The 25,839-nt window shown below is 42.1% G+C and overlaps 1 protein-coding gene across 4 annotated transcripts in view; it reads left to right on the forward strand.

Annotated features, from left to right (window-relative positions):
- The window catches only part of LOC129185041 (centrosomal protein of 104 kDa-like), a 49,379-nt gene that overhangs the window by 18,080 nt on the left and 5,460 nt on the right, over positions 1-25,839 (forward strand). For all 4 annotated transcript variants that reach the window (XR_008572031.1, XR_008572027.1, XM_054781699.1 and 1 more), the window contains 12 exons: positions 2,726-2,944; positions 3,039-3,206; positions 4,567-4,734; positions 7,170-7,346; positions 18,692-18,889; positions 19,464-19,559; positions 19,796-19,883; positions 20,566-20,638; positions 20,719-20,827; positions 20,915-21,053; positions 22,093-22,160; positions 24,380-24,464. Coding sequence is in view for 2 of the 4 variants with exons in the window: in XM_054781699.1 (XP_054637674.1) it covers positions 2,726-2,944; positions 3,039-3,206; positions 4,567-4,734; positions 7,170-7,346; positions 18,692-18,889; positions 19,464-19,559; positions 19,796-19,883; positions 20,566-20,638; positions 20,719-20,827; positions 20,915-21,053; positions 22,093-22,160; positions 24,380-24,464 (1,588 nt within the window). In the remaining 2 variants the exon portion in view is untranslated. The remainder of the gene's footprint in view (positions 1-2,725; positions 2,945-3,038; positions 3,207-4,566; positions 4,735-7,169; positions 7,347-18,691; positions 18,890-19,463; positions 19,560-19,795; positions 19,884-20,565; positions 20,639-20,718; positions 20,828-20,914; positions 21,054-22,092; positions 22,161-24,379; positions 24,465-25,839) is intronic.

Consider the following 25,839-nt stretch of genomic DNA (forward strand, 5'->3'; position numbering starts at 1 on the left):
CTGTCACCAGAAGGAGGCACTGGCAGTAATTGAGGAAGAGACATATGGGTCTCTTCAGGGTGTCATCTACGTCATACACACCAATTATTGTAGAAGTCTGACCTTGTTGAGTTGAGTTTTTTTGAGTTTCATTTTTCTTGGCAAGTCGCCAAGGCTCTGCCCACAATCTATGGCGGCTAAATTGGTTTGCAATATATAATCGCCCATATGTCTAGCATCTGTGATTTTCATGTGGCCTCATTTGCTGAAAGTCCGTAGGACTAGTTCACATTTTCAATAGGGCCTTCACACCGCTAGGTGCTCGGGCCCTAATAACATAATAATCATAGTAATAATAATCAAATAACACAAGCTACTGTTGCGGCCGTATCCAGCTAAAACTCAACTCTGAACCCCCAACGTCACTTCCTGTCCACACGTCCAGATCGCATTTATTGCAACACACACAAGCACAAGTTTTATTTATGTCTTAAAAGGCTTATTTTCTCTGATTATATCAACTATATTAGGTAATATCAGTGTAAAGGTGACTATCTGAGTGTTATTTCATGTCCAGATTGCTCTAATAATGTTAAAAACGTATTTAGAAGGTTGTAAACAGTTTTTCTATGCTCTAACTCTGAAAATACTCGATTCAACTTTGATGCCAGTGCAAATTCTGACCTTCTTTTATTATTAAAGGCGATTTCGCCATATAGTACTGTGCAGCTAGGATAGAGACACATGCATCGCTTTCCTACATCATAGTATGTTCCATTTCCGGTTCTATGGTCACTATCATATTTTCCTTCCTTCCTATCACTTGTGAACTTATTCTCTTAGGTAACAAAAAACACAGAAAAAGCTAACTTGTGATGTTATTGTTTTGAAAGATAGAGATATGCAGAGATGTCACGTAATTTCATGCTTGGTAATTGTTAGAAGTTTTGGTTTTTGTGCAACTTTAATTTCTCAAAATATTTAGTCAGTCTCTGAATAGTACAACTACCAGGGTGTTGGACTTTCACTGTATTTTAGGTGCAACAACATTGCTAACAATACACAAACACCTAAAGGAAAAGCCTCCTCCCTAAGTATGTGTGTTGTTGATGTAAGTGATAGAAGATGTCCACAGTGCAGGGATTATTTTTATTCTTTTACTCACCGCCTCCTCAGCTCAGCTCTAAGCAGGTTTAAGTTTCTCTATTTAATTAAAAGCGTGCAACAGGTCACTGACTCTATAGGCCGCCAGCGTGGCCTCAAGACCCAGCTTTGAGCCGCATAGAAGCAGACAACGGCCAGTTGGCGCCCGGAGGTAAAACGGAGCAGACATGACTGGATGTTACTGGAGTTTGTGTAATGGTAGGTCAAGCAGTCATCATTCTGTAAAGCGACTGGTCTTTTTTAGTCAAATAAACAGAGCTAGTGGTAGAAAACATTGTTTTTTACTTAAAGGGATAGTTCTGATTTTTTGACATGAAGTTGTATGACATCCCCATCAGCAGTGTAGTACAGCAACAGTGACTTGCCCCCCTCAATTGGTGTTTCTGTTAGAAAATAAGGGCATGCTTGTGTCTTCTAAAAATGTTTACCCAAATACTGTTCAATTTAAAGTAGAATTTCTGACATTTTAAAATTTCCTCTTAAACCGGGCGCTCGTTCATATTTTGTTATTTTCTTATTAGCTGAGGATTTGAGCATAGCCAAAGGTTTGTTATAAAAAGATTACATTTCACTTTTTCTATATTTATTTTAAAAAGAGAATGGCCTACCTTATTTTAGAGGCTATTGTTAGATAAGATGTTTTTATGTACATCTTGCATGTAGCTTTAAAATTTCAAAAAACATCCTCATGTTAAGTATTTATTTTAATAAAACGACTTGACACACATATTTGGCTTTGCTTCTGTCTGTCTCACTTTGCTTAAACAATATCGAGATCTATATTTTATATCGATATTCAACCTAAATATATTGGGATGTGAGTTTTGGTCTATATTGCCCAGCCCTGTGTTCCAGGGTTAAACTGTGGCCATCATACATTTAGTAATAAAGTAATATTTTAACATTCTTAATTGTCATACAACTGTACAAAATAAGCAAACCATGGTTATTAATGAAATGTAAAATTGATAAGACTACCTTAACTTGTAGACAACAAGTGACAAGGTTTAGTGACGCTGGATATTTCTGTATTGTATTGGATACTCAAGAGGAGAAGCGGTATAGAAAATGGATGGATGGATGAATACTTCTGGTGTCTTACAGTTTTTTGAATGTACCACATAGGCTTAATTCAAATAACCTCAGCTTCTCTTTTGCTATTGTTCGCTGCATGCCCCTTGCATAGTAAAAAAAAAAGCCAGAAATCAGCAGAACACTCCACCACAGGTAGGTCTTTATTGCTGAACAGCATTTACACTATGCAATTAGGGTCATACATGCTGTACACTCATCATGAGCATGTATGTCATATTAATTGAGGGAATTTAGTGATTTATTTGAAGCATTCTTTTTCCAATTTATTTTGCATTTTCTCAAATCCACATTATGCATTAGGGTTTTTGGGACAATATACTGAGGTATACTTTTTCTGAAAATGACAAATTTAATATGTATGACATTGGTTTCATTGTAATCTCTTGTTTTATATTTAAGGTATACGAAAAGTACGAATCACGGAAGCGCAGAAGTGTGTTTACCCTGTGTAAGTCTGAACACGTTGATCACGTTCTTGTCTTGTTAGGTTAGCAGCGTGCCATATGATGAGTTGCTGTTGCCAGCCCCTCAAAGGAAAGACCAGCAGCCAGTGGCGGACATACAGAGTCCTACAATGGAGCAGTTCCTTTTACGAGACACCCAAAGGACACTACTTAGTCCTGAGACCGGCATAGAACCAGAACCCCTATCAGAGAAGGCTCAGAGAGAGGCTGGTCTTTCAATAGAAATCTTTGGAGAGAGTCTGGTAATCATTTGTCTGGTATAGCTGAATCATTCAATATATATATAGGTATTTGTTACTGTACTCTTTTTGCTCCTCCTTGACTACTGTAATCCAGGTCGCAAGTGCATATTCTAAATCCTGGTCGAACAGAGAAGATGCACTCCTGGCTGTGCACAACAAGCTTTTGGAGGTATCATCCACAACTTCCAAAGAGGAGCTGAGGAACATGTTAAGAGCTACAGTCTTCCTGGTCAAGAGAGCCCTCCTTGAGAAAGTCTCATCTGTGAGTTTTTTTTTTTTTTTTTTTGAAGAGTATGGCTATGGTCTAGCTACCCTGTTAAAGCTTTTCTGGATACATTTCAACTGTCATTGTCAGTGTGCTCTCTGGAATCCTTTTACAAGCACAGCTCATGCTCCTGATTTTGAAACATAAGCACTCAGACATGCGTGGAACAGTGTTCTCCCTGTATCAAACGTGACCACAGTTCCTCCTGGTTTGCTTCCTCCCTTAAAAAAAAGTTTGACAAAGTTAGCCTCGTAACACCTCTTTCTGGCAATAGCTTACTGTAGTAGTGCTGCAATATACACTACCGGTCAAAAGTTATAGAACACAGAAACTACATTTTTAAGTGTTAAGATGGTCTGTCTCTGTTTCATTGTTAATTCCCTTTTTCTTGCCATTTTTGTAGCAACAAATTATTTTCTCCAGTACAATGCTGTTCAACTGATGTTCACGGGGGAATAGTACCACAGTGTGTTCTGAACACTGTTTTTATGCAGACAGAGGAGGTAGTAAGTACTCCAGAACTTGGAACACCTGTAGGAATTAGTTGCACCAACAGGCAAGGCTTGATCAACCTCCATTTCTGCAGAACAGCTTTAAATTGTTGACCCATTTTGTGGTCCCTGAAACAGGCCTTTTTTTTATAATTTTGAAATACACATTATTTTTCAGTTTTGGGTAACCTTACCTTTTTTTAACCTCTGGCACTTCACTTTTCTTTGTGTCAAGCTATTCATTGGACTTGAACAACTTCAATATCAATAAATAACTGGAAAATTGTTTAAGCCTGTTTCTTTGAGGTGGAAAAAGTAGCAAATGAGATCTGTTTGTTGTTTGTAAAGCTTTTGACCGGTAGTGTATATTTATGTGTGTAAATGTGTGAACCATGTGTGTAAATACACAGAATTCTACATTAAGGTGTTACCTGTTTATTTAATTAATTAGGTAAATCTTGTCTTCATTGGTGTCAGATTTGGTAACTGCACTCAGGGTAATACTGTGGCTACAGTTCTTCCCGTAAACACAAACAGTCACATATAACAGTACTAGTAATGTGAATACCTTGGTTGTTCCTTGTCAAGAAGGGTTGGTTTGAATAGTAAAACAGATATGGCTTGTTAGAATTCTAGGGAGCACAAGTAAAGCCTGCCGCAACATGTTTTCTTTTTATTTATACATTTTTTTCACCTTTATTTTACCAGGTAAGCTCAATTGAGAACAGTTTGTCATTTACAATTTTCTACTACTACTACTACTACTACTCCTACTACTACTTACTGCGTTTAGGCTGCCAAATGTTAGCTTCTCTTTAAAGGAATGCTGCCTTTTGAGCGTAATGCCCTCTATTTGTCCTCTGTAGGTTTTCCAAGCCTCCTTGAAGCTGCTGTTCTTGATGTTTAGCCAGCTGATCCCAGGTCTGGGCCGGGCTGAGGTGGCCCACTGTTTGGATCAAACTTGGCCCAATCTGCTGGCCAGGACAGGGGACTCGAGCAGCCGCCTCCGGATCACAGCTATCGCCTGCATCCAAGTATGACACAGCTGTAGAGTTTCTGCTTTCACAAAATATCACAAAAGATAAACCATATTATAATTAAGTTAAGTCATTAAGTTACTATTTGTTTGGTGCTGGTAGAGCCAGATAAGCATCAGGTTCACAAATAGCACGGATCTAGTTGTAGAGTCCGATTGGAAAACCTGGCTGTAGAACCTGGGGATGGACATGGCGAGAGAGAGAAAAGGGCGAAATAGATAGACAGACAGCAGCTAGTGGTATAGTTTACCTGTCCATAATGAAAAGTAAAAAAAAAACGAATAATAATAACATAAAATAAATGTTAATATTTGTACATTTAACTGTATTATAAATGTATTTTCTGTATGATTCCAATCATTCGTAAAAAATGTTTCAGTAAAAATTGCAGAATTTGCACATTCCCTGATCACATACAGGAAGGTAAGGTGAGGCTGCTGTGAGCGTCTCTTCTCGGCTTAGTTTGCAAGCCTCACCTAGAGTGCACACTAAGTTGGCTCATGCCACATGCCAGTTTGTGTTTGTCAGCATGTCGCCAAAAATCTAATGTTGCAGAAACATTTATTATACACCAGGGTAGGGAACTTATGGCCCGGGAGCCAGATGTGGCTCTTTTGATGACTGCATCTGCCTCTCAGACATTTCTTAACACGATAAAGTTTGACAGAAATGACATAAATTGCAGTGTTAAAAATATAAAACTTTCTCATGCCTTTTAATTCATCCATCCATTTTCTACCACAATTCGCGTGGCTAGAGCCAATGCCAGCTGTCCTTCCGATATTTTCCGGGTCAGACACCAAAACTTGATTATTACTGGATAAGCCTACTCGGGTCATTGAGAGAGTACAGTGCAAAACCATGCAGCACCGGAAGTTGTAGTAATTGTCAGCGCTTTTCCTGGAGAAGCATAGGGGACATTTACTTCACATACAGATAAAAGGTAAGAAAAACATATGTTTTTCAGTTAATAAAAATAAATAAATAAACAAATTGGACTAAGTATTTCAAAACAATTTGAAAACATGGTTTGAACCAAAGGGAATTATTGTCTTCTTTTTCTTGTTATCCTCTAAATGAGCAACCTGTATTCACATTAAGAAATGCTCCAAAAGAGTGTGCCTCACCAGCCATGGACCTCACCGCATGTCACTGCCGTGGTCATAATACAAATTTAAAAAAAGAACAATAACATAAAGTAAGTATTAATGTTTGCCCATCAAATTATGTTATAGACATACTTTCTGTATGATTCCAATCGTTGTTAACCTTTTCTTGAATAAAAATCTGTAAATCTGCACATTTCCTGATCAAATACAGGGCTGAAAGCTGAGATGAGGCTGCGACGATTCTCTTCTTTTGGCGTAGTGCGCAGTCGAGCCTACTGTCTGAGTGCACTTCACTGAGAGTACTGGGTGGCGCCTGCAGTTTCTGTTTGTCAGCATGTCACCAATAATTGTGAATGCGTTTCCAACCGTTTTCTGCCCTTTTTCATTTATTATAATTATTCCACTGTTTTTTGTCCGATATCTCCTCCTTCATTTTTGAACCAATTCATACCATTCAAGCATCAAATTGTTCAGCTCCCGTTTCCTCCCACATTCGAAAAGCAGGTTAGGTTAATTGGCGGCTCTGAATTGGCCATAGGTATCAATCGTCCATCGTTGTTTGTCTATATGTGCCCTGCGATTGACTGGCAACCAGTCCAGGGTGTACCCCGCCTCTTGCCCGAAGTCAGCTGGGACAGGCTCCAGCATACCCCTATGACCCGAGTGAAGATAAGAGGCATAAAAGATGGATAGATGGATGGACTTGCTACAGCCTATGTAATGTATTTGATGCAAGTGTGACATCATTATTCTTGCTAATCGGACAATAAAATACAGACAGATTTTATTGGTGGAAGCATTGCAGTACTCCACCTCAACCTGAAGGGGTGGGGGCGTGTGTGAGCTGGAAGGTGCTTGTCACTGCCACCCTTCCATAGACAGTAAACAAAGATTTTCAAAGAAGGAAAATGGCTTGGTGAGCTCCAACACTTGCTGAAGTCATCCAAAGACCCTTTTGGATAGATGCAGCCAGAGGTCCGCCAAAAGACTGAATGTGTTGTTTTTACTATCCAGTATAAAGTATGTGCTATATACAGTAGTGCATGTGTATCCCATGTTTCCGACACACATTCCAATCACTTGATAAAATGGCACAGCTGAGTTTTTCCAGGAGCCTTCTTCCGTGTCGCTCTAATTATACACGCCCATACATGACTTCATCTCCAGCCAGGTGCCTGTGTTGATGGACAAATTATAATGTGTAGTATGAAACATACAGTATATGGCCCGACAGTGGCTTACATTTGATAAATAACTAGAGTGGTGTTTGTCTAATCTTCATCACTCAAAAAGTCATTGTCTCTATTTGTGTTGGCCATTTAGGAAATTGCAGTTCTGAAGGATGTTCAGGCCTTGCAGCTCATCCCCACTGAGCTGGTGAAGCCTTTCAAATCCAACTTCCCCTCTCGCCTGGCTCAGAGTCAGGTGGAGCTGCTCGAGACTCTCCTGGTGGAGCTGGGCACGGAGAACTCTGGATTCACCCTGGAGAATGTAATGACGGTAAAGATTTTTAAAAAAGCTCTATTAAGTATGTTTTAAGAGTAATACCATATACTTTATTAGGCCTTTTATACAGAAGCCAAGGCCGGCCATTTCAAAACAAGAGCATACTGTAAATGCATAGTCTTTTTTTGTGGTATGTAACTCAGAGGTCAAGTCTGGCTGTTTTTAATGTCATTAAGATGCAGTCCTTGTCAAATTCACTGGTACATCTTAAGTTAAATACTCCTTAGTTCAACAAATTTGCTATTAAAGTCACACCAAAACCCAGATTTTGAACTGCTGTCCAGCTGCTGGAAGCCACCACAGAACGTTAAATGTGACAAAGGACAACTATAATGACCATCAAACCATTAATGGCTCGTTACAGGCGACTTGCAGCCATCCTCCCATTGCACGCTCATCACTGTTTGTTGTGCATCACAAAATTTGGGTTGATTCCACATTTTATTGTTTTTACGTCTCATTAGCAGTGGTTAATTTATTTTTAAAGGTTAAAATGTTGCTTAAAACAGGAGTTTTTGCAAAGTGTGGCACAGTGAGCCTCCCATCAGAGAACATTACATTGTTGGGGTCTCCCCAGTCCCCAAAAAATACATTTTGAGCATATATTATGAAGTTTTCTATTGACCCTGAATATCTTTCCTTGACTAAGGCAAGGAAAACACAACCACTGACGCATGTGACTGCTGACTCAGCTTGTGTCTTGCAGTCTCTGCATAGATCTGTCAGTGTCAATCGCTGTCATACAACATACCGGTTGTGGCCGATTTTTTTGTGTGTTATGTCAGTCAGATGCTCAACAGTAACAGTCAACAAGCGGAGGCAGCTCTGGCTTCCGAAATTGATATAATGCCAGCCGACAGTGCTGTATACATGGACTGTATACATGTGTGTAGGAACAATGTATTAATAACTACTCATCACAACAGAATATCAGTGAATGTTATCATTGTGTTATAGTTGTGGATATCTCGAAGCAAGCAAGATTATAAATAATAATGCGTCTGGTTGCCGGAAAATGTTCTCAGTGTGACATCACAGTCAAGATGGCGGTGATTCACAAAAGTGGCTGGGGGGTGTTTGATCATCAATGGAGCTGTCTTCTAGTAAGAATTTTCATAGTCTAATCTGCTTTGTTAGATTTTGTCCATAGTCAACTAATATTCATATTCATTTTTAAGAACGGAGCCAACAAACAGATATCATTTGCTACTTTTTCCACCTCAAAGAAACAGGCTTAAACACTTGAAACAAATAAACATGATAGGTGAGCAACAACTGTACCTTAATTTATTTAGTGACACAGAAAGCAAGATGAACAAAACCGGAGCACGGTTGCTTTGGGCACACATCAGAAAAGTGCAAAGAAAATAGGAACACCATGGATTGAAAAACAACAACTTGCCAAAACGCTCACTTAGCAGGCTAATTTCTTGCATTAAAATTCACTGTGGGGATATAAGATGAAGTTGGCATAACAGCTTTACCTGTTTTAAATGATATTCAATAATGTTGGAAGCTGCTGACACAAGTTGCACTTCACTTTCTGGAGTCATCTTTAACCTTTTCAAAATACTTCCACACTTTGGATGATTTTGTTCTTCTGAGGCCTGCTTCACACATTGAAAACACTTGACTTACAAATATTGCCAGCACTGTTAATAGAGTTTTTTTGATTGCGACAGCTTGACTCTGGGGCACATTATTTACACCCAACTGTTTTTTTTTTTTTTAAATGCAAGCAAATGGAGGTCAATGTATTGTGGTCCACCTTAGACATTCTCCTTTAATCTGCAGCCACTTTCACCTGCTATACTTTGATGTTTTGGGAATCAAACTGTTAATTTTGCATTTTGTGTTAGTTGTAAAGCAACACATATATTAATATGGCTGTATTTTCCATTCCATGTGGCTGAATGAAATGACTGAAAAGGGGTTTGCTGTGGTCACTCACTTCAGCCAAACAGACAGTTGCTAAGCTCCTGGAGTCAGTGTTGTCACCGTTGGCATCTACTTTTCTTCCCCTGTGTGCCCCAAGCTTCTATCGCTGACCTAATATCCATGTGAAAACTGTCCACTTGTTGACCAGGGTGTGGACAAACCAACTCTCATCTTGTCGCATTATGACCCCTGGCACTTCCCTTTCAGTCCCCCTTCCGAGTCTGCACATTTTTCATCTGTCAGGACAAATTGTTAGGTTTCCCCTCAGTGTTTCCACTCAGGTGGCCTTTGTCTGCATGTTTGTGCATGCTTGCTTGGTGCCTTTGTGTGGAACGCCTCACAGATTTGCTTGGGAAACACTAGCAGTGAGGATTTAGATGTGATGGGGGGCTGCCTTTGCTCATGTCACATTAATCATTCCAGCAAGAAACATGTCACAGACAAACCTGGTTTGTCTGTGACTTATTGTCTATGATAAGGTTAAGGGTGTCATATCAATTAGCCTTTACCAGGACAACAGCAGCAATAGAACATGCATACAAGCCATTTTTACAGGCTATGACATGATAAGGATTCTTATTTTTTATTATATAGATATATGAAGCCAGTAGTAGAAGGACAAACTTAAAACTATTGTGCTAAAGTTTTATTAGCCATCCCTAGATTTCTTTTTGTTAATGCTAATGTAATGTAATGTAATCCCTAGATTTGTTAGCTACAATGCTAATGTAATTATTTCCCAGTCTCCCCAGTAGAATAGAATTGGTAAAATTACACTTCTATTTGTCACATACATAGGTATTTATTATTTGTATAGCACACAGTTAAATGTACTTCAAAACTGCGGCTCATACAGCGGTGTGGCTAATTTATAATTTATGGCTAAATTCTAATATCGTGACATCTTTACTTCAGAACTACTGCTAATTGTTTAAATAATGTTCCGCTCGCGAGTCAGTGAGGAAATGGTAGCTCTTTCTTTGGCAGGAGCCAATCACTGTTACGTTCCCTGAGGGGGTTAGGACCCCAGATGCAGAGGCGGAGAGCTTGGAGTACAATCGAGTCCTTTAATGGCACAGCGTGGCAAAAATTTAAGAACAAAAAGCGATGGTGTAGCATAAAACAGGAAATGAAAGAGACACCATGGAAAAACCTAATCTAGCTAGGAACAGCTGGAGAACAAGAGAAAGGCTGGGCTGAGCTAAGGGCGATATTACTCAAAATAGGAAAAAGCGATCCAATGCTATGAGGCAAGTCCACATGCGTGTAGCGAGTTGGAGTTCGGACAAAGAACCAGCGTCCTCCGGCTGTAGGCAGTCAGTTTAAGTAGAGGGAGCAATTAGCCACAGGTGTGCCCAGCCTTCCCGTCTCCAGCCTGCTCTTGAGTGGCTGCAACACAGAGAGGAAACAGGCCAGGAGAAGGCAGAAGTAGCAAATAGCATAAGTAGGCCCTAAAGGCCAGGAGCGAACGTGACAGTACCCCCCCCTTAATGGGCGCCACCCGGCGGCTTACCTGGCTTCTCCGGAAACCGTTTGTAAAAGTCCGAAAGAAGGGTGGGATCGAGAATAAGTGACTGGGAAATCCATGAGCGGTCCTCGGGACCGTACCCCTCCCAGTCCACCAAATACTGGAAACCCCTGCCCCTTCTTCTCACGTCCAAAATGGCCTGGACTGCGAATGCAGGGTGGCCGTCAACTAGCCTGGGAGGAGGAGGAGGCACCTCCGGAGGGCTGAGGTCGCAGGAGGTGACGGGTTTGAGGAGGGAAACATGGAAAACTGGGTGTATCCGGAGGGATTCAGGCAGCTGGAGCTGAACAGCAGAGGGGTTCAGGACACGTTCCACGGAATAAGGGCCAATGAACCTAGGTTGGAGTTTCTTGGAGACAGAATGAAGGGGTAGGTCGCGGGAAGATAACCACACCCTTTGTCCTGTTTTGTACTGAGGGGCCACCGAGCGGTGGCGGTTGGCGAGACGCTGATTGCGCTCCGATGTCCGGGCCAGAGCCGCCCGCGTGTTGTGCCAAGCCTGGCGGGCGCGGCGCAGGTGGGCCGCCACCGAGGGAACTGCCACCTCGGACTCGAGGGAAGGAAAAGCCGGGGGTTGGTACCCATAGGCGACGTGGAACGGGGAGAGACCAGAAGCGGAACTGACGAGGGTGTTGCGTGCATACTCGATCCAAGGTAGGTTGAAGGACCAGGAGGCGGGCTGTTGGTGGCAAACGCAGCGGATGGCCGCCTCCAGGTCCTGGTTGGCTCGTTCGGTCTGGCCGTTGGTCTGGGGGTGATAGCCTGAGGACAGGCTGGGTGAGGCTCCGAGGCATTTGCAGAAGGCCTTCCAGACAGCTGATGTGAATTGTGGGCCCCTGTCCGAGACCAAGTCCAGGGGGATCCCGTGGAGTCGGAAGGTGTTGGAGACAAGTAGGTCTGCCGTCTCGAGAGCTGAGGGAAGCTTGGGAAGTGCGATAAAATGAGCCATCTTCGAGAAACGGTCGACTATGGTGAGAATAGTTGTGTTGCCATTGGAAGGTGGTAGTCCAGTAACAAAGTCCAGTGCTATGTGGGACCATGGGCGGGAGGGGATGGGTAGCGGGCGCAGGAGCCCTGCTGGAGCCTGGTGAGTGGGCTTGTTGCGCGCGCAGATCGGGCAGGCGGCCACGAACCTCTGGACGTCCGCTCGGAAAGAAGGCCACCAGAACCGCTGTGACAGGAGGAAAGCGGTGCGGGAAACTCCGGGATGGCACGCCACTTTGGACTCATGCGCCCACTGAAGAACCTCAGAACGGAGTTCCGGGACCACAAACAGCCGGCTCGCCGGACAGCCCTCCGGGACAGAGTTCTCCTTAACTGCGTCGGCCACCCGCCTCTCGATATCCCATTGCAGGGCACCCAGGATCCGGGACTGGGGAACGATGAACTCCTTACGGGCCTCCTCCGGGACGGGTGAGTGTAGTCGGGATAGGGCGTCCGGCTTGCTGTTCTGGGAACCCGGGCGGTAGGTCAGGGAGAAGTTGAACCGGGTGAGGAACAGGGCCCAACGTGCTTGTCGAGGGTTGAGGCGTTGGGCAGAGCGGAGGTATGACAGGTTCTTGTGATCTGTGTGAATGATGAACGGCAGTTCCGAGCCCTCCAGCCAGTGCCTCCACTCCTGCAGCGCTAGGATGACGGCCAATAACTCTCTATTCCCAATATCATAATTCCGTTCGGCAGCAGTCAGGCGGCGAGAGAAGAAGGCACAGGGGTGCAATTTCTGGTCGTTGTTAGAGCGTTGGGAGAGGACGGCCCCTACGCCTGTATTGGAAGCGTCGACCTCGACAACAAATTGAGAAGATGGGTTAGGATGGGTGAGAACTGGAGCAGTGGTAAATAAAGATTTCAGTCTATTAAAAGCTGAGTCGGCCTCTGGGGTCCACACAAAGGGAACCTTAACAGATGTAAGCTTCGTCAAGGGCTCCGCAACTAGACTGAAGTTCCTAATAAACCGACGATAGAAGTTGGCGAAACCCAGGAACCTTTGTAGAAGCTTCCTTGATGTGGGAGCGGGCCAGTCGACCACAGCCTGGATCTTGGCTGGGTCGGGACTTAGCTGACCCTGCTCCACGATGAACCCCAAAAAAGAAACAGAAGAGGAGTGAAACGAGCACTTCTCGGCCTTGACAAACAGCCTGTTTTCAAGTAGTCGTTGCAGGACTAACCGGACGTGTTGGATATGTTCCTTGAGTGAAGAGGAAAAAATCAGAATGTCATCCAAGTAGACGAATATAAAACGGCCGAGCATGTCCCGCAGGACGTCATTTATGAGACTCTGGAACACTGCCGGGGCATTGGTGAGCCCGAAAGGCATGACGAGATACTCAAAGTGTCCGAGAGGGGTATTGAATGCGGTCTTCCATTCATCACCCTCTCGGACACGAACCAGATGATAGGCAGAGCGGAGGTCGAGCTTGGTGAAAATTTTAGCGGAGTGAAGGGAGTTGAAGGCGGAGTCCATAAGTGGTAAGGGATATTTATTTTTAACCGTGATATCGTTGAGAGCGCGGTAATCGATACAAGGGCGGAGGGATTTATCTTTTTTCTCAACAAAAAAAAATCCGGCTGCTAATGGAGATGTGGAGGGGCGAATGAGGCCGGCAGCGAGGGAAGTGGATATATATAGCTCTAGCGCCTCTCTCTCGGGTTTGGAGACATTGTATAACCGTGAAGACGGGAACGGAGCGCCGGGGAGGAGATCGATGGCGCAATCATACGGACGGTGAGGTGGAAGTGATTGGGCTTTCTCAGAACTGAAGACCTCCCGGAGGTCGTGATAAACAGAAGGCACGGAGGAGAGATCAATTCTTTCCGGGGGAATTATCTGAGGGGACCGAGTGAGTGGAAAGGCGGCTTTAAGGCAGTGGGAATGACAAAAAACACTCCAGTTAACAATAGTGGATCTAGTCCAATCAATGTGAGGATTGTGTTTACGCAGCCAGGTAAGCCCAAGCACAATGGGTGCGGCACGGGAAGGAATGACCAGGAAATGCATAGACTCACAGTGGTTACCAGACAAATGGAGCAAAAGTGGGATGGTTTGGTGTGTGACGGTAGCTAGGTGACGCCCATCAAGAGAACGCACAGCCTTAGGCTCTGAAAGCTTTACTACAGGAATGCCAAGTCTTTTGATAAAAACTGCATCAACAAAATTATCGTCTGCCCCCGAGTCAATTAATGTCTTAATATCAACTTGTTTGGATGCCCAGGAGAGCGTACCTGGAAGTTGTAGTCTTCCCGCTGGTTCAAACGATGACGTCATCCCGGAGGGCATGCCTGTGGAAGCGCGTGGAGGACTGGAGCGTGAGGCTTGAGAGCGTGGGCTGTCGGGGCGAACGGGACAGCGGGAGATAGGATGACCTGCCTGGCCGCAGTAGATGCACAGGTGCAGTTGCTTGCGTCGGTTCCTCTCTGCAGTAGTGAGTCGACTCCCTCCCAGCTGCATTGGTTCATCTAGTCTCGGCGCCGGGGGAAACTCTGTGTAAGCTGGCAGCCGAGGCGTAGTGGGTGGAGCCCTGTGGTTGACATAGCTGCCGCTGGGAATGGCGCGCTCCTTGTCCACTTTGCGGTCCTTGAGGCGCCTCTCAATTTGAATGGCTAAGGCGATGAGGTCGTCGAGGTGTGTGGGAGCCTCCAGCGGAACCATTTGGTCCTTGATGGGGTCGGAGAGACCCATGAAAAAGGCGTCTAGCAGGGCCGAGGCGTTCCAGTCGCTCTGTGCCGCCAGCGCGCGGAATTCAATGGCGTAGTCAGCAGCGCAGCGGCGTCCCTGGCACAGCCGCAGAAGGGAGCGAGCTGCGTCGCGACCCGGAGGAGTACGCTGGAAAACTTGCTCCATGGCTTTAGCAAAGGCGGAATAGGAGGAACAGAGCGGTGATTGGCGGCTCCATTCCGCCGTGGCCCAGGCTCCGGCTCTTCCAGACAAGTGTGACATGACGAAAGCCACTCGTGCCCGCTCGGAGCGGAAAGCTGCTGCCTGGAGCTCAAAATGAAGCTCACATTGGGTGAGAAAGGGTCGTACCTCGCCGGAATCACCGGAGAATCTTTCAGGCTTGGATAGAATGGGACCCAAGGCAGGTGAGTGGGCGTCCGACGTGGGTGGTGGGTCCGTGGGAGTCTCATGACTTGCTGGAAGCGCGGTTGTGGTTGTGTGGAGCTGCAAAGCAGATACCAACGCGCCGAGCTGTGCTTCCAGTCCCTGCATGCGTGCGTCCTGACGGTCAGCCAAGCTTTTGACGCACGCACCCAAAGCACTCAATTGCTCCTCCTGTTTACCCAGGCGTTGCACCTGGTGGCGTAATGCCAGCTTAACGGGCTCAGGCTCCGCGGGGTCCATAATTTGGCTGGTTCTTTCTGTTACGTTCCCTGAGGGGGTTAGGACCCCAGATGCAGAGGCGGAGAGCTTGGAGTACAATCGAGTCCTTTAATGGCACAGCGTGGCAAAAATTTAAGAACAAAAAGCGATGGTGTAGCATAAAACAGGAAATGAAAGAGACACCATGGAAAAACCTAATCTAGCTAGGAACAGCTGGAGAACAAGAGAAAGGCTGGGCTGAGCTAAGGGCGATATTACTCAAAATAGGAAAAAGCGATCCAATGCTATGAGGCAAGTCCACATGCGTGTAGCGAGTTGGAGTTCGGACAAAGAACCAGCGTCCTCCGGCTGTAGGCAGTCAGTTTAAGTAGAGGGAGCAATTAGCCACAGGTGTGCCCAGCCTTCCCGTCTCCAGCCTGCTCTTGAGTGGCTGCAACACAGAGAGGAAACAGGCCAGGAGAAGGCAGAAGTAGCAAATAGCATAAGTAGGCCCTAAAGGCCAGGAGCGAACGTGACAATCACGAGCTATCAGTACACTCACAATGAGCTCGTCAACCCACTGGAAAGCACAGAAGGTCATCATATATTACAGTATAACAATATAACAGTCTGACTCATGGTGTCACCTTACAAAGAACACTAAACTCATCACACAGCAACGTAAGACTCTAAAAGTATACCTGAGAAATACACAAACATGTACCAATGTGAGTTTAAAATGAAAAATACTTTCCCATAATGCATTGCGTCTGACCAACGCATTCATTGGTGCCTGTGAGGCGCTGCAATGACGTCAGCCCCCCCGGACTCCTCCGGCTGCCTCTGGTAGACAGAGGCAGCATTGCAGTGCCATCCATCCATTTTCTATGCTGCTTGTCCTCCAATGAAATCCTCAGAGGAAATGCATTATGGGGAAAACTTTAGTTTTTTTAAATTTTGTTTATTTTAAACTCATATTAGTACATGTTTGTTTATTTCTTAGTGTTATTAGTGTTAAGTTGGTGTTTGATGATTTTAGCGTTATTTGTAAGATGACACGAGAGTAGACTGTTATATTGAGGGATGACTAGGGATGAGCGAGTACACCACTATCTGTGTCTGTATCTATTCACTCATCTAAATTGTCTATATCCGTAGCTGTACTCGGAGTGGGCGGGGCATAAACCACATGGCGTGGTTTAACTGAAAATGGGTGGGGCTTAAATCTGTACATTATTTTAAGTCTGAAATTGACATGGGTCGATCAGAAGTTGCTATATTTATAGTTTATTATTCAGCTGTGTGTGTACTGGTGTATGTGTGTAAGTGATCTGTTAGACTTTATTATTTTATTATTTTTTAATGATCTGTTTGAAGTTGGTGATTCATGCAAACATCCAGTGATGGCACACAGGGAAATAATCTGTCAGCCTTGTTCACTGTAGTTTTCTCAAAAGCCCTGCAACGAGCAAAGTTTTCCAAACAGACTTATATCACCAGCCAAATTAGAAGCAAGCAGACGCAAAGAGAAAAAAAACACCGGCAGTGACCGATGCAGTTTATACACAAGAATTTATGGTAATTCCTGAGATTGAGCATGACAATTGTTATCTAAAAATAACATATGATAATGGCAAGAATTACATTTAAGACAAAAGAACAAATTGCCCTGCGATTGGCTGGCGACCAGTCCAGGGTGTACCCCGCCTCTTGCTCGAAGTCAGCTGAGATAGGCTCCAGCATAACCCCGTGACCCTACTGAGGAGAAGCGGTATAGAAAATGGATGGATGGACAAAAGAACAAATGGAAACTCTGTAATAGAAAATTGTATGGAACTCTATTAAATATAATTTTTTATGTGTCTGTCTTACTCTTGTTTTAATATGTCAAATGACCTCAAGCTCTTTTACAGTACAGTAAGTCAACAAATACACATACATTCCTTGAACACATGCAGCTCAGTGACTGTGGTCGATGTTCTTATGACTTTGTAATATCACGTGACTAGCTCTTTTGATAGCTTGAGTGTGAACATTTTTCCTTTTCCCACTGCTGCTACCTGGGTGATCTGCTTTGGTGAAGCTCTGTCCGTAAGTCTTAGCTTAGGGGCCCACGAAGGATCAATTTATGGGAATTGGGACTGGTAGCAGGGGGGAAAAAGGGCGGAGTTCAAGCTTTGCCAAGGTGTACTTGAGCGCTTTCCTTTTCACGAGACAAAAACAGAATATGTTCATGATTGGTGGCCCAAGTTTACCTGTGTGTAAAAACGGAATTTATCTTTAATGGATGAATAAAAACAATCTTTGTTTTTTTCTCTTCCTCAACCAAAATGGAAAAAAGGATGTGATTCAATTTCCTGTAATTAAAATGAGAAGTGGTTGAATAGGGACAAGAAAAAAATGAGCCTATTGAGTGAGAGATGGGTGGCCTTTGTGCAGAGTTTACCTTGGGGATGACATTGTTGCCAATTGGCTGTTTACTCATTGTGTTGTGACTTCCCTAACAGGAATTATCTCAGGTTGTGGCCATTGTATATGTTATGATGCACAATTTTTTTTTTTTTGCAATAACTGATTGAACAAATACTGCATTTTCATAAATGGTGGCCTCCACTGTAATAAACACCATGTGTCAGTTAATTGCCTCGGATGTCATCCACAAATTTAATGAGTGGTGATGTGATTAGATCAGAAAATGGGCTGAAAAATGCCTGCTTTTACAGGCAGTGTAAAGCCTGCCAAGATATTTGCTGTTTCTTAGCATTTTCTCTTTAACAATATTTTTTTTATAAATTCTGAACTCAGATTTCACTTGACATGTATTGTAAAATGATTTGAATTTATATGAGGACAAAAAAGATGAAAAATACATGAAATATTTGTATAAACATTTATTGATACAAATAAAGGTCTTCCCCCCAATCAACATTTTATCCGTAAGGTCCTGGTTCGTGCTGCAGTTAAATGCACAACCCAGCCACTATACAAGGATGCCACATTTCATGTGTTAGATCAGGGGTGTCAAACTCATTTTTATTGAGGGCCACATCGCAGTTACGGCTGCCCTCAGAGGGCGACTTGTAACTGTCAGTATATATAAATATAAATATGATTATAACCTCATGATATTTTTACACAATTGCCCATGCATTTGATTATTATATTTGTACTAATAAACTGATGGATAACTTGCTTTGAAATGAGAAGTAAAGTGAAGATGTCATGCTGACAAGCAGACATTCAAGTATTTGTTTTTGAAAAATGCTTGGAATATCTTGCTGCATGATTAGACAATACTGACGTTTAGAAGAACTGCATGCAGTAACATTTTTATGTCAAAATGACGGATCAAATACAAAATTAAAAGGACAAAGGTGAAGTGCATTATTGACATGCATTATTCCCGGAGTTACGCGGGCTTGTGTTTGACACCTGTGTGTTAGATGATCTATTTTTCAACATCAGCAATTACACCACAGTCTTCTAGAGACAACATTATCCTCATCATCTAGTCAACATCCTTGCAAACAAGTGTGAACTTCTCTATATACAGTACACCCTTCTGTTTATCTCTTTCAGTTCTGCACTACAGCTTTGGAGCACAGCGCTTCCGCTGTTCGAGAGCAGGCGGTGCGCATCATCTTGTCCATGTACAAGCAACACGGTGCAGCCGCTCTCGTTTACCTTCCACCCAGCAGTGCTGCCCGCAAGAACTTCCTTTACAAAACCCTGTTTGATGGCTTCGCCAAGATCGACGGAAATCTGGTGGAGACTGAGGCAAGAAATGCAGTATTTTTCATGTACAGTATTTGTGCAAAAGCAAAAATGCATGATTGATAACATTTACAAAATATGTTAAATGCGTTCACTTGGTACATCAAATTGTTTGTCCAAGGGTGTGGGTGTTTTTTTTTTTTTAATGCAGTTTAGTGAGTAGTTTAATGAGGAGCAGCTGGTGGGTGGACAATGGAGCAGAGGGGACTACATAGTCATGTTAAACAACAAAATCCATAGTGGCATAAGTACATTTATTTAAAACCTCATCATGAAATGTGTGGACTGTTCAATGGAAAATAAACCTGATTACAAGTAGACTTTTGTTGTCTAACTGGCATCATTTTACTGTAACACTTGTGAGTCATCCGATGACTTAAGCTTAATTTTGCATCAGCATCATGAGAAAGCAAGCCTTCCCATTACCTAATGGGCACACTGTTGGGTAGCATTCAAGTGATTCACGTCATAAGAAACGCAACTCCTCCAACAGTCTGCATAGTAGGACACTTATGAAAAGATAATTAATGTAAACATAGACAAATTGGTGTATTGACTATTTTGATTATCCACCCAGCTTATGAAGAAGGGAGGTGCTCTACAGGATGGGCAGCAGGAGAAGGAGGAGATCCATTCTCTGCAAAAGCAGCTGGCTGCCTTGAAAGAGATGACAGTAGGTGGAGTTGTCATCCGGCTGCAATTACATCACACCTTGTAAAGGCTTCTCATTTACATTTATGGCTCCTCTTACGGCTTGGGTGAATTACTACTCTGCTTAGTCTAATAACAAGACTGGTTCAACAATGGCTACAAAGAGGCTTTCCATTATTAATTAACATAACTGTCAGAAATCCATTATTTGTGTTTGTTTGTAATAACCCATTGTTATTGTTGTATCTTTTCTTAAAGGAGAGAGACATTAGAAGTACCAAAGGCCAAATAACCAAAAAAGAAGCGCCTAAGGTTGAGAGGGTGTCTCAAAAGTCTGGTAAACCAAGTACGTGTTCCAACTTTTTTGTTTTCTTTAAATATTTTCCTTCCCCAGTCTCTGGCTATCACAAAACAGCAAAGGCAAGTGCAAGTAACAATGCTGATGCCCTCATTGTTGGGAATTCCTTTTACAACTTAAAGGCTCGTAAAGGTTGTCATCGCTAACATTTGGGAAGACCCACGAAATTGCCCCCAATCTTTTTTTTTTAGGTTTGGCGTCATTGCAAGCTTTGTTGTGAGTTAACCAGCAGAAACGCACACAAAAAATGAAAGTTCAATGTAAAGTCAAGCCATGACACCGAATGTTTTATATCAGTTTAGTTTTAGTTTTTATTTAGTTCATTTTAATCTGTAGGGGTATTCCGCAAATGCTTTAATTATAGCCAGGGAGTTTATTTACCTAAACAGAATGTGAAAACTATATATAACAAGTACATTGTTTAACATTAAATTAATTTGGAGTACATGAGAAAGTGGAAAAGGAAAACTTAGCTGTATTTGATCTTAACAGGTATTGTATATTGCAAAGCACAGCACCAACAGAAGCAATGCCAGCCGAGGAGGTTGCCTACAGCCACAGTGTTTAATTGAACAGAAGCATTAAATGGAGCGTTTATGTTCAAGTTTAAGTAGTGGCATCTAGTTGTATGTAGGTAACAAATGTCATCTTGTCATCTTTTTTGTAACAGCAGTTACAAAATTGCCACAGAACGAGAAATTGCACACTTCAAACGTCCAACAATCGATTAATTACCTGGACAAGTAAGTGACTTCCAAAAGCATTAGTACGCATTAGCGTGTTTGTCTGACTACATACATATTTCATATTTATTCTGTTTTAGGTTGTGTATTTTCTGTGGTAAAACTGATGATTCCTTCACTGAAGATGTATTAGATCTTCACTACTGGAAACACTGTCCTATGCTGCGACGCTGCGATGAATGCAGACAGGTAAAATTCTTTCACGGCACTTGTAAGCATGCTTGTTAAATCACCACCTGTAACCCAGCATGATTACATCCTGTGTTATATTCACAGGTAGTGGAGATCGCCAGCTTCACCGAGCACTTACTGAACGAATGTGAAAGCCGGTCCAAGTTCAGCCAGTGTCAAAGCTGCTCGGAGGCAGTGGCCACTGAGGATCTGACTTGCCACATCCAGGGTCCCACTTGTAATCGTGAGCCTCCATTTTGAATTTTGGCATGAGTTAGTGCTGTGATGATTTGCGTTTTTGTATTATCATTGTGTCCAAGCCAGCCTGCCTGATGAGGTTGAATATCAAAACAAAAAAAATTCTTTAGGGAAACAAAGGAAATGCTTTTTGTAACAAACAATAGAAGTGTCTTTATTGGAAGCAATTTTGTAACTTTTTGTAAACAGCAGTATGTGCTCTGATTTAGAATGAGGCAATAGTAGTGGGAATTGCTTACATTGTGACTTAAACACAAGGAGTAAAAATGAATTCCTTTTCTCAGATTTTCATTCGCATATGCACCAAAAATGAATAGGTTGTTATTGGGCACTTGTGCAACTCCTCTATGGAGTTTCATAAAAATTGGCGTTTGCGTAAAGCTGCTAAAACAATAAAAAAATACCATTCTGCCTTGCGCTTTTATCCCTAATAAATGTAATTGCTATTTAAGAACATGTCTCCTTTCCCCCCAAAACCATTTGCAAAAATGTGTTTGATAATAATAACAATGAAAGATGAAGCCCATAAACGAGCTGTAGTAATCTATATTTGGTCAAATATGCATAAAACAGCCAGAATACACTTATAAAATAATATAATAATAATTATATTATTATTATTATATATCAAAAATAATATAAATAATATAATAATATAATAAATTTGTCATACCTCATGCATTTTCTGTATTTTAAATCTATGTTTACATTTCCCCTTACCTACCAACCAAAATAAATACTTTGAAAGGCAAACAATTGATCTGAAACACCAACCATATGTCTGGATTAATAATTGACAAGTCTTGAGTCTTTGTATCACCATAAACGTCCACCTTGAGGTGCTGAAGTTTGAATTTTACTTTCCTTTAATGCGATGTTATGAATGATATTTCTTGTTGGAACAATGTCTGTTGTTAAAACGCCTGTCTTTCACATCCCTTTTTTTATTTCCTCTTCAATGTTTTAATAATGTCCTCTTTACCTGTTAAGGTAGCTTAAAGGTGTCATGTTTCTTTTTTTTTAAGCCCCTGCCTCTGGTAAAAGCTTCAGTCACTGCCCCTTGTGTCACAACAACTTCCCACCAGGAGAAGAGGTAAGATTCTTCACGAGTGACCCGGCTACAACAATTGTGACAACACTGGTCCTTTAAAATTAAAGTAACTTTACAGGGGGATGATGAGCCATGTTTTAGGTGTGATGGCCTAATTGAGTCCTTCTGATATCACCCACCAACTGTTGTACACTTACTTGTCTGCAAATCAAAGTGTTATGTTATTTAGCAGGTTTTAGAAATGTTACCATTAGAAACAATGGGCCCCACCAAACTTTACACTGCTTTTTTTCCTTTGACTGTCAACACGGGAACCAAAGAATGTGTAATGTGAGAGTAAAAGAGCAAACAGGTGTGGAGGTAAAACACTGCTATCGTTGACATTTTAAAGACTTCAAAAGAAGAGATGCTTGTTGTTTGCCCAAGTTCTTCAAATTGTAAGGACACACAAGGACACAAATAGGGACGGATATCAGCGAATATGTAGCCTTGATAGTGTGTTGGTAGAGATTCTTAGGAAGCTCCCAATTAATGAAACTTGGGAGACATGCAACATAAGACACCTGAAAACTCTAATGAGAGGAAAAATCAGCCGGACTGTTCTTAGAACAAAATCTGTATTATCTATAGAGTTTGTCATTAAAAAGTGTAAAAAGGAGTTAATTAGGCATGTCGGATATTGTATTTTTTGCCGATATGCTGATATTGTCCAACTCTAAATTTCCAATTCCGATATCAACAGAAAATACACATTTCTGACCCGGAATTACCACAAAATTTGTTAACCAAGTAATTATGTTAACAGATATTTCAAGTTAATTAAGATAAAAAGGTTTATATTTTTTAAATGTAGGAGTAGGGGGTACCTAGCTTCAGGTCAAATATCTGGGGTGTGCGACTGTAAAAAGTTTGGGAACCACTGGCGTACAATATGGCGCGTGTCATGTCTTGTTATTAATAGACTGCATGCGTCCATCTGTATTCTTAATATATAGCATATATATTAAGTATATAGTATTGTGGTGAGAAACACTATTGAATTCAAGAAACAACTGATGTCCAAACATGAAGATGGTGACTGTGTGGTGTCTCGCTGCCACATCGTGTCTTTGGGGACAGCGCGCCAAGAATCACATCTTTGATGAAGGTGAAAGTAACCTTAAATGTTCATAAATCACTTTAGTCATCATTTGTATGCATTTATATTTATTTCAAATTGTTTCTGCATGTAAAACTGTAAAAATTAGTTTTGTGTTAACATTTTTGGCTTTCTGAAACAGATTTATTGGATGTGCATTGTTTCTTATGGGAAAAATTAATTAATTAATTCATTTATTTATTCATTCGAGGGGAAGAATCTACCCATGTTTGATGTCAGAGCGTCGAAAATAACTGCGCTTAGATCTTAGGAGGACAAATCTATGAGCGTCATAGCACATTAATTTACAGCACAGCAACGTGCAAATGAGTGCTCACTATGGATTGTGTGGATATTGGAGCAAAACAAAACATCTTTCACTGACGGGAGAGTTGTGAACGAGTGCTTCTACTGCAGAGCTCTTACTCAATGGTAAACAGAAAGAGTAATTGTGTGACAAATTCAGGCAAATCCCAATATCAGCTACAACAATAACAAGGAAATGTGAAACTTAAGAGGATGTACTGTTGCAGCTTTTCTGTTAGAGAGACACTTATTAAATTATTATTTAATATTATTTTTTCAGCTGTGATTGGCTGGCAACCAGTCCAGGGTGTACCCCTGCTCTCGCCCGAAGTCAGCTGGGATAGGCTCCAGCTCACCCGAGACCCCGAACAGGAATGAATAATGAAAATCAATCAATAATAATTACTATATTTGGTAATCAAAGCAACAGTTGATAGTACTATAGTAGCAATCTGTTATCCAGCATGTTTTGTGCGTGCTTATCAGCCTCAGTCAAGGACTGCAAATTCTGTTCTGTTCAAGAAGATGTGACAGAAAGAGATGATGTGTAAATGTACTCTGCTGTGATTTCATTTATGTACAACATGTCATGCTGCTTTCTAATGCAAACACACCCTTCAAAAGTGCAGAGAAAAAAAACATTCCACAAAGTTGTATGGTAAATACAGATTGCTATGAAAGGCCTCAGTGTTGTAGAGGGAGGGCGGCCATTCCGCCTGTTGACTGGACCTACAGTCCATCGGTCGTGGCTGTCTCCGATTGAAGGAACTTCCAGGGCAGGAATGAACTCACAGAGCTACTTTTGTACCTGTTGCAGGCCTGGAAGACTCACCTCACGGGGAGGGAGGGCTGCAAACAAAACTTGCGCAGGACTGCATCCCAGAGAACCCAGCCAGTACAAGGTGATGCATTCATATACAACCCCCTTCTTGTCCGCACATACACCTATTAGCACAACACCCTGTTTTCACACTTTTGCTACCATAGTGTATTCTAGATATACATATATACTGGTCAAAAGTTTTAGAACGCTCTAATTTCTCTGGAGGAAAAACCTAAATTTTTAAGTGTTAAGATGGTCTGTCTGTCTTCCATTGTTAATTCCCTTTTTTATTGCCATTATTTGTAGCAACAAATCACTTTCTCCAGTACAATGCTGTTCATCTGATGTTCACGAGGGTATAGTACCACAGTGTGTTCCGAACACAGTTTTTATGCAGACAGAGGAGGTAGTAAGTACTCCAGAACATGGAACACCTGTAGGAAATAGTTGTACGAACTGCCAAGGCTTGATCAACCTCCATTTCTGCAGAACAGCTTTAAATCGTTGACCCATTTTGTGGTCCCTGAAACAGGCCTTTTTGTATAATTCTGAAATACACATTATTTTTCAGTTTTGGGTACTCTGGCACTTCACCTCACCTTTGTACCATTTCAAGCTATTCATTGGACTTGAACAACTTGAATTTCAATAAATAACTAACAAAATTGGGGTGTTCTAAAACTTATGACCTATATTGTACATATCTCAAAATTCAATGTTGAAATTGCAGTTTTCATTCCAGTTTTATGACCAGCAGTGTAGAGCTGCAACATTCACTGTAAACATTTAGGCCATGTCTGCACGGGAACGCTCCTGGGTTTTTTTTACGGGTCGAAAAAAAATTGCATCCACACAGTGTCAAATCAGTAAATAGTCACATCCACACGGAAAGGGATCAGTGGCTGAAAATGATGTAATACACAATACACACTTACATGTCACTCTGTAAACAGACACATAGATAGAACCGTGCGACTCACGAAAATAATAAAAGAAAAAAGACCACATTCGCAGAAGGTCCGTCGTGTTCCGGTTGTCCAGCTTGTCCAGACTGACGATGAAGTGGATTTACTTCTGTGTGTCACTTTGGAGTATAAGACAAAAAAAAGTCAGGAGAATGTTGACTGGGACTCAGGCCAGTTGAAGTTCAGTTATTGTGTTTGCTTTTCAGGTAGCATTACACAACCACTCATCTCTGGTCATGTGACCAGCAAGTATTGGTTTGCTTGTCCATATGGCAACAGCAAAACTATACTATACTACTGATTTAAAAAAAATAAAAAAAAAATGTTTCTGGGCACCCAGGACGCCATTGCTGTGTGGATGAAAGGCTGAAAAAATGAAAATACTTTACTATTTGGACCTGAGGATGTTCCTGTGTCGACAGGCCCTTAGTTACACTGATAGCGCTTCTCTTTAAAAGTCAAAAAAGGAGTTTACATTGCTCCACTCAA

The sequence above is a fragment of the Dunckerocampus dactyliophorus genome, chromosome 1 (assembly GCF_027744805.1).
Source record: "Dunckerocampus dactyliophorus isolate RoL2022-P2 chromosome 1, RoL_Ddac_1.1, whole genome shotgun sequence".
Lineage (NCBI taxonomy): Eukaryota > Metazoa > Chordata > Actinopteri > Syngnathiformes > Syngnathidae > Dunckerocampus > Dunckerocampus dactyliophorus.